This window comes from Thermobia domestica, chromosome 1 (assembly GCF_964235325.1).
Source record: "Thermobia domestica chromosome 1, izTheDome1.hap1.1, whole genome shotgun sequence".
In the NCBI taxonomy this organism is placed as follows: Eukaryota; Metazoa; Arthropoda; class Insecta; order Zygentoma; family Lepismatidae; genus Thermobia; species Thermobia domestica.
In genome coordinates this window covers 246,806,034-246,822,315 of record NC_137454.1, presented here as the reverse complement: position 1 = coordinate 246,822,315, position 16,282 = coordinate 246,806,034, and the positions used below count along the sequence as shown (strand labels likewise).

General features: G+C 32.8%; 2 protein-coding genes across 3 annotated transcripts in view; both read right to left on the bottom strand.

Moving 5' to 3' along the window:
- Positions 1 to 461: 461 nt before the first annotated feature.
- Positions 462 to 1,355, bottom strand: LOC145679311 (uncharacterized). The gene is made up of 2 exons (XM_081749899.1): positions 1,059 to 1,355; positions 462 to 839 (listed from the first exon to the last, which is right to left on the bottom strand). The coding sequence occupies exons 1-2, from the start codon at positions 1,353 to 1,355 to the stop codon at positions 462 to 464; spliced, it is 675 nt and encodes a 224-aa protein (XP_081606025.1).
- A 1,350-nt stretch (positions 1,356 to 2,705) lies between these two features.
- The window catches only part of LOC145694951 (uncharacterized), a 136,117-nt gene continuing 122,540 nt past the window's right edge, over positions 2,706 to 16,282 (bottom strand). The window contains exon 3 of one of the 2 annotated variants that reach the window (XM_081771754.1): positions 2,706 to 8,678. In XM_081771754.1, the coding sequence (XP_081627880.1) occupies positions 7,907 to 8,678 (772 nt within the window). In that variant the 3' untranslated portion in view covers positions 2,706 to 7,906. The remainder of the gene's footprint in view (positions 8,679 to 16,282) is intronic. The other variant, XM_081771763.1, reaches the window with a different exon arrangement.

The following is a 16,282-nucleotide window of genomic DNA, read 5'->3' as shown; positions in this document are numbered from 1 at the left end:
TTATAACGATAATATGTTTTTTTTTTAAAAAAAAAAAAAAAGTTGGGAAAACACCTTTGATTCTGTCTACAGAGAGATTCTTCAAATTAAATTCATAAAGGATATTTAAAAATTGCTAAAGTTATCTAAATGGGAACTACGAAATTTCTTGCTGCTGGACACCTGGATCGCTTCTGTCATATCAATACTGCTAGATATGTCGTTTTCGATAGATAATATAGCTAATGAAGAAAGTCTGTCCTGACTCATTGTCGACCGCAAGTATGTTTTAATCAGTTTCAAACGCGAGATACATTCTTTCTGCTGATGCTATCGACACAGGCATAATCAAAATAACCCGCAAAGCCACTTCTAAATTAGGATGCACTTCTCCTAACTTATTTTCTGCTATGTATTTCATGGCATTTTTAATATTACCACCACTGAAAACATGACGGAACATTTTCAGTTCTTCAAATAGTTCAATACCATCCACATCTGACATATCGTGCGTTGAGAGAACGATCTGAAGATCTTCTAGCCAGCGGTTTCTCTTCTATCAGACTTTTTAGAGAAGCAGCATCATATAAAAATCCAAACATCTCGTGATACTTCCTTAGCGCTTGAAATCGAGGTTCACAACTTTCTGCCAAAGTATCAATAACAACATAGAAATATTCAATTTTGAATTTATCTTCACTTGACTGTATTACCTCATCCTGCGCTTCGTAAGTGAACATTCTTTTCTTTTTATGTAGAACAACTTCTTTGAATTTTGACTCGATACCAATATCACTCGCTAATTCACTTGCTGTGACCTGAACGGACTGAAAACCTTGATCTCTGTACGTCTGCAGCCACTGTTGAAAACAATTACATGCTTTAAAGCAACATCTATCTGGGAATCTACTTTTTGCCAAACTTCACTGATAGTGTTAGTCTGTACCAAAATGTCATACCAAATAATAAGAGAAACAATGAATTCATAAGACCTTATTTCCTTGATGAGAGACTGACATTCACTTGCCACAAAACAGTCACTTGAGTTGACACTTAAACTTACTAAAAGCCTCACAAACTTCTTTCAGTTGGTATCTCACGGCTTTCACAATTTCCACTCTGCACTCCCACCTAGTTTCACAGAAAAGTTTCAGAGTTAGTTCGACCTTGGCTTTCAGAACTTCCCATCTGGCGCTTGAACCAGAGAACAAAGTAAAAAGTCTCTGTAAAATACCAAAGAATAATTTGGCTCCAATGCAAGAAGCTGCAGCATCTCCAAGTATTAAATTCCAGCTGTGAGCACCGCAAGGTACGAAGAAAGCTAGAGGGTTCAAGGTTTGAATTCTACTTTTAACACCACTTTTTTCACCCTTCATATTGGCACCATTGTCATAGCTCTGCCCTCGACAATTATCAATTGATAAGCCACAACATTCTATTCCTCGTAAAATGACATCTGTGAGTTCTGCTGCAGTGGTTTTCTTGACTGCTAGAAATACGGTAAAAGTGTTCTTCAGTGCCTCCCGTCGTTCTGTTTACGTATCTTAATATAACCGAGATTTGTTCAGTTCGAGATATGTCCGTTGTACAGCCTAAAATGATAGAAAAATATTTGTTTTTCTTGACATTTTCGATAATTTTCCATGTTTAGCTAATAGATCTATTATTTCATTTTGGATGTCTTTACTAAGATAATGATCTTTCACACTTTTGTTAATTACATTTCTTAGATGTTCTCGTAAAATAGTATCAAATTCTGCAACTAATTTAACTAAGTTAGATTATTTCTGAGAAATCTTAGAGAGCTTTAACACATCTTCCTTTAAGACTAAGTTAAGGTTATTTTTTTCTTACAAGTGCCGATGCGGGGACCTTTAAAGCGCGGGGCCCTAGGCGGTTGCCTACTTCGCCTAGGCCTAACGCCGCTTCTGCATATAGTGGTCATTGTTAACCTATGTTCGTTGGTTTGTTGGAATTTAGCTCCTCCTTTAGCGCCGTGGCTATACAAGGTGTGGACCTACAGTTGGAAGTGGAATCCAAAGCACCGTGATGTGTTCGGATTCCAAAGATACCTCACTGAGAATCGAACCCAGTACCCTATACACAAAAAGCTAGCGCGTGCTAGCTAATAGACTAGTAAGGAGTTCGTTTCTCTACTTCTTCCAACCTTTACTAGTTTTTCAAACGCCAGGACTTAATGAGACAGTAGCTGATCCATTGCATATCAGGATTAGGGTGAGGAATTAGATTTTCGGGCTGTCGTCATCTATGGTCATGTCAGCCCGTCACGTATGAGGGATGACGTCCCTCGGCAATCACATTATCCGAGGAAGGGAAGGAAGGAAGTGGCCTGAGATATATATGTTAAATACCATCCCGGCATTTTCCTGGTATTAATGAGGAAAACCTCGCTCAAGATAGCTGGCCTTACAAAATTTTTACACTCTTTCAACCGAGTGTCCTCACCTCGAATCTTATGAATTATCATGAAGCTTGAAAGACATATAATCTTATTGGTGATCCCTGCGTCAAAGACGAGAGCACTAACCATGTAGGCACCAGATAGCATTGCAAAGACAGAAATGTATTTAAGAACCTGAAAATTGTAAGTTTTATTTTAACTCCAAAGTTTCTTGTTATATAGTATATTACATAAAAAATAAAGTATATTATAGTATAGTATATATGAAAGTAGTACAACACAAAAAGAAAAGAATAGAAGACTATGGTATAAATATATGTACTTAATTTCTTTTAAAATTTATGATGTTGTTGTTGAGTTTCGGAAAAGTGGTCATAACTAATAGTTATGTTATCCACAACACTATTTTACGTTAGTCGCCGAAAAGAAATATATTTCATGTAGTTTCTCTCTTTTTATTGTTTTCTTTCTTTATGGCCTTTTTTGTACCTATCTTTTCTAATTTATTGCTGGTTCTCAAGCCCTTTCTTTTTCATTTTTCTTCTCAACCTCCAGAGGCAACGGACAATTCTTACAGCTGAAGAGAATGAAGATTGCTGAGTCTCTGGAGAAATGATGAAGAAAAGAAGAAAGATCTAAAGAGGAAGTGACTTGAAAATATAACTGGAAACAGGAAGTGGAACCACTCAATGGACCGTACGATTCTACCTTTTATAAAATACCGTCGTTCTTCTTGTGAAGATCTGGACTATGACGTTTTGTATTTTGTATTCCTAACTTTATTTTACATTACGTGGGTTATTATTGATATCCCCGTTTATTAGAGTATAATGTTATATTATTACTCTAAAAACATCTATTATCGCAATTAATATCGAAAATAGTAAAGATGTATTAAATCATATTCTTAGGTTCTAAGTTGCTGAATTGGTCTGAATGAAGATCTAGTCAGAGAAAATTCATTTTGGCTACTATTCCTCGCAAATGTGTTACCAAGTAAATTTTATTGAATAAATTAAAAAAAAATGTTGTTTTTACAAGAGGATACACAATTTCTGATTCGACGGCATAGGATCATGAGTTATGATCGCTTGGAGAAACGTTATCTAGTGACCATGAATTATTTTAGATACAGTCTGTGTCTTCATAGTACTGAGAATTCTATTTGTGAAGCTACCGGTAAAGACAGATATTGAAATTTTATAACTAGCTGCGATGATATTATTCACCAACATACAAGATGTGGTACTTCCGCAGATCGAGCAACTAGCCAAATCTTCTCAAAGTACTCAATGTTTCCATTTTCCTGTCTCAAACTCGACTCTGAATTCGAACTTTCGGTAAAGACAGCTAAACTGTCCCACTTTAAAAGTCAGGGCATAATCGAAACACATCGTATTAAATTTTTCATTGTCCAAAGTTAAGCTCTGTTTAGTGTTTGAGTGGTGAACGCAGAAGTTTTGATTTCCTATTTCCATTAACTTACATGACAAAACATTGAGACCCCAAGAAAGAAGAATCAAAATTAAGCAAATGTAAATGAGACTGAAATAACGAGATTAATGTCTACAATCGTATTTTATTTGTTTGTGACATACTTATTATTTACAAAATATCATATATATTTTTTTCACATGGCAAAAATATTTTAATGCTAAAGATAATATGAAATAAAATAGGCAAAATGGAAAATCTATGTAGCTGTGTTCAAAATGTCTTACAGATCCGACATATTAAATTTATATAATACATTTTAGCAGAATACTTTGGTCACGATCATATAATATAAGCTCACTCATTATTTATCTCTTAGCATTCTTAATCTATATCAGTCTATGCTAACATTCATCCAAGCAATATTCACATTCATTCAGACTACACTAGAATATGTTAGACAAATGCTAGCACCTGGTAAAACACTATAAAACTAACAGAGTTACAATTTAAAATACTTATAAATTAGTGTATATCGAATATATGAAGTAGCGTGCCGTATGACGGTATGAACACTGTCAGATTTAATTAATCACGTTCTTACAAAAACAAGATCACCGCTCTTCCTTTGATTCTCACTCTCTCGCTTTTTCACACACACACATGCATATATTTCCTAAGGTCACTACTATCAGGAACTAAACATAGTTAAGTAAGTCAGAAGTAATTCTGTCTTAATTCTCCCTTAGTTGTGTGGATGGATTTTACTTTTAACTTATTGTTAAACATGATTCTGAAACTAGACGAAAGGAAGCAATCCAGTCCTCGAGTTGAAAAAATATGAAATTTAAGTTTAAGATAATTGTAAAAACACTTCTTATAATTACAGATCTTTACATCTTGCGGTCAAACAGTTAGTAGAATCATACTAAACTTCAGTATAATGTTTTTTTTTTTACATTATTCCTTTCGATTTTGAATGTTCCTAGCTTTCGGAGACTCATAATGAAACACATCCTTGGACCTTAGGTGTCACTAATTTCCAAACCGTGTGTTTATACACATAGTTACAATATTAATTGGTAATCCAAATTTGTGAACAGTAACTTATGTAATGTGATTTATTATCTCTATATATAATCTAACGCCAATAAACTCAACAGAAAAATATATAAACTATCGAATAGACAACGGTACTCAGGGCATAATCATCATATTGTGTACAGATCATATCGTGTAAAACTGTAGAAATTACTGAACCAAAGACAAAATTTAGGACAGCTAAATTAAATATAATTATTTTATGATTTCACACTCAAACTAAGAATGACCATGTAATAGTAGTAGTAGTGGCGGTGGTGGTGGTAATACGGCGGAAGAGCGATTTACTTACAATTACATATAGTCTGCTATATAATAGTACAATATATCGTATAAAACAGTTGTTAAACATGTCACATAAGATACATTAGATTATATTGTAAATACAATTTAACACATTACAAATTTACCGTCAATTCCTACAATCGAAGTAGATTTAAATTTTACTTATTTATACAAAAATAATCATTTTCCAAACATCTAAAAACATTTTTAAAATATTGGAATAACGTTACTAAAAACTAAATGAAAAGCATATAAATACACTCAACATTATAAAACTTGAGTACAAAAATTCACATTTTCTATTATTTAAGTAATAATTTTCAAAATTTAAAAATAACTAAATAATCCACAGAAATGTAAGTAAATGTAATGTATTCAACGTAAGCAACAAAAGTAAATTTTGTTCACATTTCAAGTTTAAGTGTTTGATATTTTAGTGTTCAGTTATTCTCCTTTATCTGTGAAATTAACATTTAATTCAAAGCAGAGATCAAAAGTTAATAAACATATTACATTATTGCCAGTATTACTACAGATTCGGGTAAACAATTCCTCAATCATGTTTTAAATCAGTTTTAAAACTATAAATTTTGGTTTTTAATACTACTAGTATTATTAATATAAGATTTAAATGTAACTTATCTGAAATATATTAGGTACAGTGTGTACAATATGCAATAAATATAACAAATAATGCTATCACTTATGAATATTTTTATTTTTCGTACTTCTGAAGTCTCAATTTTTGTATTTGTACTGCTAAAATTATATGTCCTGTATTATAATAAATTTAAAATCAACTATGAAGAGTGTATGATTTCCATATACCCATAGCCGTTGAGGAATGATAACTCATACAGGATTCAAAGTAGACATTAAAGAAAACATACAAGAGAAGTAGAATAAGGACATCTGTGCATAAATGGGTTTCTATTCAACCTGGTGGCCAATTGTTAAAGTCAAGATTGGAACTAGGATTATATTGTTCAGGAAACACGGTCTGTACCAATATTTCTATCTTCTAGGAAATTTATAAGAAGTATAATTTCAAAACCATGACAAAATGTACTAACAGAGAATGTAATTTTAGCTCCAAATGTTTAACGAATTGAGAAAGTACGGGTACAATAAAACCTGTATAACAATTACTTTTTTATTCGTGTCTTGTGCATATAGATATCTTTACATTTTATTGCAAAACTATGAACTAAATATGATATAGTAATTATTTATGCGTGAGGTATCATATACCTTATCGTTCAAATGTTCTTTTTTGAAATCCGTAGTCGCAAACTCAAAACCTAGCTAGGCGTTTCAGGCTGTAACTAGTGACGCAAGTATTGATTCGAATCCACCTTAACGGTAGGTCCCATTTTTTATGATCTTACACTGTGACACAAAAGAAAAAAATTCTCATAAATCACTTTTGCATATTTTAATACATTGAGTTTTACAGAAGAAAAATCTGCTGATTCCGAAGTAAGTAAACCTATTTTTAAGTTCTATTGAATATAATATAATAAAATATTATATACAATAACAAGCCTTGTAGAAAACCATATCATCGATCCCTTTCTTTAAAAATCTATACGTACGACAATTTTCACTATTTTGGCTTGAAACAAAAGAAAATATAAATATCCTTATGCAATTCTTAAATAAATATCCAATATTCACACTTGTGAAATTTACTTCTGATTGTGGGCGAGAGTACAGAGCTTTTTAAAGAGACTTAGATGGCCAGCACTTTTTAACAAGACTGAATCTACAAAATGTAACTGATCTACACTTACCAATATCTAAAGAAACAAAATTCTAAACCTTGTTGCTAACATCATCTTTCGTAATAGAAGTTGAAGTACTTAGATGTAATTAGACTCCTGTATTCCAATTACACTTTCTTGACATGTAATAATAATCACTTGTACTGTTAAAAATGGTTCTCAAAACATCATGTTAAGTAACGTTATTTTATGAGTTGAACAGTGAATACGATACAAAAGTAGAAAAATAATTATTCAAAAGTAAAAAGACAGCAATTCATACTAATGTAAGTGATATATTGTATATTAAGTAATGTAATTGTATTGTCTTGCAATGTAAGTGATAGTAATGTACTTTAATTCAAGGTATATGAACAAAGTATTGTAGTTTGATCGTGCATCCTGAATGAAAGTACATATACAGCCATTTTCAGGAAGAATACCAAAGTCCCATATGTGAATATTTTCATCTGTCTGAAGTCTCTTGTGGAAGCGCGTATACAAAAATGTGCTACCTAGTTATATTAAAAGAAAACTTCAAAAGACTTAATGTTTACTTTTTGACCAAGACTATACAAAGAATAAATATACTATCATACATTAATCGCAAATACAAACACACACACACACATAATACAACACAAATAAGGAGAAAATACAGGAAAGCTAATGATTTTATGGCCGATGCATATTACCATAAAAAAGTATAATGTATGAATTTGTACTTCTAGCAGAATATTTGAAATAAATTATTTAATATATCATTAGCACATACTAGATAATGTCCATTTGCTCAAAGTTTATTCTTGTCCAAAATTATCATAATTTTTTTTGTAAAGCTTTTTAAAATAATTACATGTGGCTTACTTGCATTTACTTGAAGAAACCGATATGGCAATAAGTTTAGAATCGAAGTAAATTATTAATTTGACAGATGAGGAGAATGTACCGTACTTGACGTCCCAACAACAACACTACTGCCCACTTCATTTCCTGAATGTGGCGTGTGTGAAGATGAATCGGTTCCATATCCTTGTGTGTGTGCTGACGGTGAATCTGTCCCGTGTCCTGCTGAAGGAGTGACAGCACCTGTTCCATATGATGGCGTATGTCCTGAAGAGTGGTCAGTTCCAAGTCCTTTGTTATGTCCTGAAGAAGAATGTCCAGAATTGCTGCCATATGTTGGCGTTTTGTTCGCTGAATGCTGATCTGATCCATGGTGACCTAGGGAAGATTGTCCTCCAGGTCCATATGCTGATGAAGGTCCCAAGGGTCCTTCACCATAGCCTGGAGGATGGTGATGACCAGGGGATCCTCCAGGACTGCCACTCCCATGCCCACTTCCATATCCTGAAGAATGACCTGGTGATCCTGAGCTACCACCGTAATCTGATGAATGACTCGGTGGACCGTGTCCTGAATGTGGTGGACCGTGTCCTGAATGCGGTTGGCCGTGTCCTGAATGTTGAGAACCGTGATATGATTGAGAATTATATCCTTTGTTACTATTTCTATCATATAAGTAAGATGATGTACCTTTGAAAGTGTTACCTCCGCTAGTATAGGAAGAATACATTTCATGTGAATTCCAACTGGAACCACCAGTGTTCCCACTGCTAGGTCCTGGTTGATTATTTGAATACTTGAAGACTGGGTCGCTTCCATATTGATACTCCCTGTACATTATCGGTTGTCTGAAAAAAGTAAATACATTATAAGAATGTTACTAGAGACATATGCTAAGAATGTAAAAGAACTTATAAAACCAAATAACAATGCAAGTTGAAGATATACTTTATCTTTGTTTTGATTAGTCATGTATAACTTAACATGAAACATGAAATACACATTTCTTAAAATGAGTCAGAATTTTAAGTGAATAATATGATACTTTTATTTCATACTTCATTAATTCACTTCACTTAACAAATCAAAATATATCGTCTGATCATGAAAATTTATGTTAGTTTATTAATAAATTTTATCTTTGCTAAAGGCACAGAATTTTCTCTTTCATGTAGGATTGTTAAGTGATTAGGGAACCACTTGGATGACGTGATAGTGAATTTTAGTGAGAAAGCAAAGAAATAGCAACAATGGGACCTAATGTCTTTGCTTATAGTCAGCTTAATTATCTACAACATACATTATCGACGAAATTTATTCTATCTTAACCAAACTCAGGGTGATAGACGCATATAAAACAGCATGGTGTACAAACTTTTGGTTTCCTAATTATTTGGTATCAAGCTTGGAGTTTAGAATTAGTCAAATTTTCGCCCAAAACAGTCTTATTGCTATTTAAAATAAAAATACATGCTACGAACCTGTTATTAAACGTTTATTTTAGGAATAAGAAAGTAATTTGTAGGGCATATGATTATGAATGTTATAAATGTAATGTGTACTTGTAAGAAAGATTTTGTTTTTAAAAAATAAAAATGAAGAACAAATATTTCCGCAGTATGGAAACTTATTATTTGTCACAAATTATGTAGTTGTGGTACTACTAGTAATAGTAATAGTTGTTGTTCTAGCGGCAGAAGGTGAAGTAAAAACGATCTTTTGCTTAATATATGACAAATATAATTCTAATTTTATTGTGCTCTTTTGACTCCAAAACGTCACGGAAACCCTTGTTACGAAGATTTGTACAGGGTCGAAACTCAGAACACACTGTTTAAAAAGAACTACGTCACAGCTTACTCACTTATGCAACGCTCTCGTTCTGTATTTTTTAACATATTCAGATTGAAAAATAAAGTTTTCTGTTAATTTTAAGAAGCTAAGAAAAGTCGGAAAAATAAATGAAACTTCTAAGAATGCAAACAATTTTTATCTAATAATATATTCGGACTAATCATAAATTGTACAATATTTCATTTATTACTATTATTATTATTATTATTATTATTATTATTATTATTATTATTAGTAGTAGTAGTAGTAGTAGTAGTAGTAGTAGTAGTAGTAGTAGTAGTAGTAGTAGTAATAGTTGTAGTTGTTGTTGTTGTACGTTTTGTTATATTACCGAGCATATTCACAATACAAAGAACACACGTGCCGTTGATTTACACACACACTCACACACATAAAATGACAATGATTACCAATAATGTATACACACCATACAGTTGTCTTGTTACTGTCATAATGAAAGGCTTTATGGGGATATAATTCAATATCAGTTTCACCTTAGTAGCTGATGCTTTTGAGTCCACTTTCATTTACAGCTTGACATCATATAGCCTACTGTTGTTTCATTTAAATGCCTGATATTACAGTTATCGTAACTTTTTTTGTTCTTACTTTCCTTAAGTTATGTTTTTCCTATTATACTTACTATTAACACCCTACTTAAAATAGACCTACTATAGCTATTAACATATGTAATATCTTGTCTTGCCCTAACATTAGGTGAGGTTTCAATAAAATGCTTTGAGCTAAGTAAGTGTTGGTTATTTTACTATTTTGAAAGTTTTGTACTAGTGTTTGATCATTCAACACAAATCTGTTTGGAAATAAGTCAAGTCTTAAAAAATATTGTTCTTTGTTCATGACTATAAGGGTAAAATCACACCTGATTTTAAAATATAAGTATCTGATGGTTTTTTTTTTTTTTTTTTTTTTTTTGTATTCGCTCCAGTTTCTGTGAATGAACTTCAGCTACAGAGTTTCATACTGGACCTACATACAGGGTAAGATTCAAAAGTAATGAGCCTTCGTTCAAAAAGACAGATTTATTGAGGTGATTGGTACAACTGACTAATAGTCTTCAAATAAGGCACCTCTTGCATCAATGGACTTTTGTAGGAGGCTTTTCCATGACTCAAAGGCTTCCCCGAAGGCCTGTTCCGGTATGACTGCAAAGGCCGCCTTGACATTTTCTTTGATGCTTTAACTAACTAACTAACTCTATGGCCTATGGAACCCAGAGATTCAATGCCGCGTTCACATAAGCTCTCCATTGACTTCTATTCTTAGCCATCTGGATCCAGTTTCTACTATGTATTATTATTTCTGTGAGATCCATCTTAATATTGTCCTCCCATCTGCTACTAGGTTTCTTAATGGACCTTTTCCGATTGGCTGCCAGTTAAAACTTTGAAAGCGTTCCTACTTTCTTTCGTTCTGGCTACATGACCTGCCCACCTGAGCCCGCAATACTTTATGACTCTAACAATGTTTGGAAAACGGGATAAATTATGCAGTTCCTCGTTATAAAGTTTCCGCCATTCCCCATTCCCGTTCTTCTTGAGTCCAAATATTCATCTTATAATTTTATTCTCAAGTACTTTCAGTCTGCGCTCTTCCTTCAGAGTAAGTGACCATGTTTCACAACCACACAGAACTACAGGCGTGATTATTCTTTTAATATATTTTAAGGTTCAAGTCCTCGACAGAATTCGCGACCACAACAGATTTGAAACTGAATAATAACACGAATTCCCTCCTTTTAGTCGACATTTAATTTCTTTGTGGATATGATTTTAAAACGACCACTAAATGTGTATTACTATGAAAAACATCAGTTTGTAATTAGCTTAATGCTTGTTTTGCATATTTTATATGTCGTTATAGCCCTCAGTCCGTATATTTATATAATCTAGGTCACTGTTTTATCAAAATCCACCTAAACACTTCATTTAAGTATCATCTTTTTCATTGTAGTACGTAATAAATTAAACATTTACACACTTTTAAATATTGTACATGTATATATCACAAGATGGATTATGTATATATTATATGTTTTCCGTTGCTATAACGACTTACAAAACATGTCATATCACCAGTGGCGTATTTAGGGGGGGGTGGCTTTCGGGCTTAAGCCCCGCCGAAATCTTACTTACTATAGTAAAGTATATGAAATATCTTGCAGAAGTTTCAAATTTTCAGGCAAAGACCCCCCCACCGAAAGTTAGCAAAGCCCCTCCCAAAACAAAATCGTAAATACGCCACTGCATATCACTATCACAACAGAACATCAATCATAATAATAGAAAAGAAATTACATCTATTTCTCTTTATATTTTCTTCTTCTTCTTCCACAGCATGTGCATATTTTAAAAAGCACATTTTGCCCGTAAATACAAGTTATTATATAAAAATTACACAACATCGTTACAATTTTGGTGTGTTAGTATTGATCGTAAATATTGAAAGTATTCACTTTGTCCAATGTATTATTTGATATTTTGACGCACACGTAATTTGGAATATTACGATTCCGGCGAATTTCCGTGTTTTTAGTTTATTTTCTGTTTAATTTTGGTCTAACTAAAACATTATAAGTCGAATATAAGGGACATTGTTATTAAAATCCTTGTATTGAGTAAATGAAAAGCCTAAAAAATTTCATGGTCTCTCTCTCTCTCTCTTTTTTTTTTTTTTTTGTTATTATCTTTACACGTTTATCAATCAACAATTTTTCGTCAAATGTCACTTCTAAATCTTTTATATTTTTAACTTTTTCTATGGTTCCCATGTTAGTACAATATGTGATCACAATATAATTTATTTTCCTAGTATGTCATTGTTTTTATCTTGTTTCCATCAATAGACATTACATTATTATTATTATTATTATTAAACCTATTATTATTAAACTACATGCATGTGATAGTAGCATTTTTATCTAAGGAATCAGAATGTCCATTTGATATGAAAACAAAAGTGAATCACTAAATAATGAGAATGTTTGTTTGTCACAGAAGTGTAACGATCTCGAAACCACATCAAATGTTTCTTTTTCCTGTTTTCTTTTGTTAAACATTCCTTTCTTTACAAATGACCTAGCAACAATGAGCAAAGAACAGAACACATCCTGATACTGAAACAAACACCACAGGACGTCCAAAGCACTTAATGTCTTCCTCTGTGTGTACGAAGGAAAAAGAAATGACTTCCTCGAGATCTTGACCCGATTCACTGAGTCTCCCATTTCAGCTATACGATTCCTTCCTTCTGCATTTATTTTTGTAAAGTTACGTGATCTACACCAATAGTCATGGTCAGTGTTTCAATCTAGCCTTTCGCTTTTGTTTTGTTTTTCTTATCTTTTCTTTTCTCTTATTTTCACTTTCATTGTTATCTAGCACTGGTTCACGTTGTTATTGTTGTAACCTTGTATAGTAATATTTGAAGGTTAGGGAGCAACCAGTTTTATATGGATATTCCTTATCTGCTAACACTGAATGAAGGGATCTGATGGTAGGAATGATGTGTGACTTTCAAAGTAAGTAAAGGCCGCGGTGTTCAGAAGTAGAGCGTTCAACTTTGGTACAAGGGATCTCTGGTTCGATTTCAACTTGCTCCAATTGCATAAACACAATGTGCATAGTTTCTCTCGGTGTTTTCCCGTTTCTTCATTACACCATTTCATTCATTCTCATAATCACCGTTTACTTTACCTTCAAGGCACAATGGAGGACGTAAAAAGAAAGACTTCATTTTATTTAACGTCAAAGTGGATTTTCAATGGATTTAAATACAAAATACTTTTGTTTACTTTACATATGCAATAGAACCCCAATTTTTCGATATCAGGATATCATAATAAAAAATAATTATAATTTCAAAACCAAATTTATCGAAATGGGAACTGTATATATTCGTTCGTAAAAATATAATTTCCATGAAACTTTATTTAAACCAACGTTAAAATTTATATTTAATTGGAATTTTCTATATATTTTTAATTGTTTACAGTATTTGTTTTTAATTACTTTCAACATACATTAGGTCATTTCTTATTAAACAAAAACGATTTTAGATAATTTCTTTTCTCTCTTATCAACATAACATTTGATAATTTCCCTAACTTTCCGGATTACTCACAGAACTCATTAGCCCTTTCAAGACAGGAGTGGCTTGCAAACAAATAGCTAATTGTTTCATTCAATAGTGATGATTTTAGAGAGTGACCTGGTGGAAAAAATTTCAACTGGGAACTACTAAAGTCTCCATGGGGCATATCTCTGATCGTGTTCAACGTGGATCACCAGCGTTTTGGTAATACTACTTTCACCCCTCTCATGTTGAAACTCTTTTCTAGAGAATATCTTCCGAAATCATCATTGCCATTGAAGACGAGTGTGGTATATAAACACAACGTCTGGGCCAACAGTACAGATGTGTTATATAAACAAATTTTTGCATGAATAATACGGGTATGGTATATAAACAACTTCTGGACGAATAATATGTGTGGTATATAGACCTAAAGAACTTTTGGACGAATAGTATAGGTGTGGTATATAAATACACCTTCTGGACGAATAGTGCGGGTGTGGTTTTTAACTTTCCTTTGCGTTAAATTCCTCAAATAAGTCATTCAATACGCAATCATAGACGGTTTCCATTTTTTTTTTGTGTGTGTGTGTGCATTTAAAGAAAGACTGATATTCCTTCCTAATGGGTACCATGGGTACATTTAGAAAATAAATACACCCGATTTTTCCGTTGAGTACGAGTGTTGTATATAAACACGAAATCTGTACGGAGAGAAAGGGTGAGATACACAAGTCTCATTAGCTTTTAATAACTCAAATGAGTCATTGTATGTATTGCAACACAATAAAAAATTCAGTTAAAATTATTTATTTTTCTTTTTTTCATTTTCACTTCATTCAGTCTTCGAAGTAATGGCCACTCCAGAGTTCTACAAGAGGGAAGTCACATCGGCAATGGCGACGAAACAGACTTTGCGTCATTTCCCTCAGAAAATTAACCTCCAGCTTCAGTGCTTTTAATTATTTTTTACTTTACATGCATTATTTAAATTCTGACGTGAAATACAATAATGCTACACTTTTCATATATATGTACGTTCATTTACAATAGTTTCCATTTATTCTTTACAGTTTAAAATGTCATCGTTTCCCAGTAGTGCTATTGATACTAACCCCGAATTTTTTTCGTTATGTAAGATTATGGTGATAAACAAAAAACTAACTTATACTAGTTATATTCATGTTGAAAATAACCAACATCAACTAACTATAATTTTCCGTACAAATATTTATTGAACATATCACCAGTAGGCTAGGTTAGGATTCGGAAGTACAATAAGAAGAATTTGTTATCTTATGTGTTTTCGCTACTCGCCTTTCTCGCACGGGAAGAGTAAGGTTTAATTGATGACTTTTAGCATGAAGGGACTAGAGCCTAACGTATGGTTTTATTATGTTACCTTGATTAAAATATATATCCAAAGGAGAGAACGGAGCCAAAATATGATCTATAAATTGGTTATCTCAAGAGCCTGTCCATTTAAGAAAGATGGAACTTGGTATTTCAACCCCTCATTGAAAATAAGAGGACGCATGTCTCAGCATTTTTGATCATTTTCCTTTTAAGATGCGAGTATCTAAAATCTATATATACACAAAATGTATGTATGTATGTTGAACCATAACTCTGAAACACCTGAAGGAATATCAATCAAACTTGATACATATTACGTCTACAAAATAGAAAAAAACATGGAAGTAACAAGCACACAAAACCCTTAGATGAGTAGGAAGAAGATGATATGTAATAATATTCGAAAACAACCAATATTAGTGTCGGATTCTTAGCTTCGGAGACTTTGAGATTAAAAGTGGCACTATAAAAGCCATTTAAGACCATGCTTAGCCTCTGGTAGGGATGGGATGAGAAAGGGATGAGATGCAAAAATAATTGAAAACTTCCAATATTAGTGTTGAATACATGGTTTTCTGTGTCTCAGAAATGAATAGTGACCTTCCCGATTCCTTTCAATTCCATGTTCAATCTTCATTGGCATGACAGGTGAGAAGGGTTAAAAATAAGATGTTCCCATGATCGAGATTAATGTCGAATCCATAATTTACGAAGTCACAGGAAACGGCTGAGTATTTCTAAATGACTTTCGGAGCGTAGTTAATACATACCTCAAGCTGGGTTTTTGTCTTATCGTTTTCATTATAGGTCTCCTTCTAGAGGGGGCAGGGTATTTCAAAATTTATATCAAAGGTAGAGTATCATGGATTTTTATGATCACACTTTTATTGGAATGCGTATGCTAAGAGGGTAGACAATTATATTTTCCATAAACCTAATCTCCCTGTGCTAAAACGGACATTTCAGCTAGTGAATATAAAACCGTAGGCCCCTTTGGAAACAGAATTTTTGAAAACGTGAAACCGGTATTCTGTTATTTTCAGTCAGGACTGTATGTACTGAGTTTCATCTTCCTAACTTCAGGGATTCGTGATATGGTCTGTTCTTGGCATAAAAGTGTTTCCTCCCTTGCCTATTCCTTAGGATACTA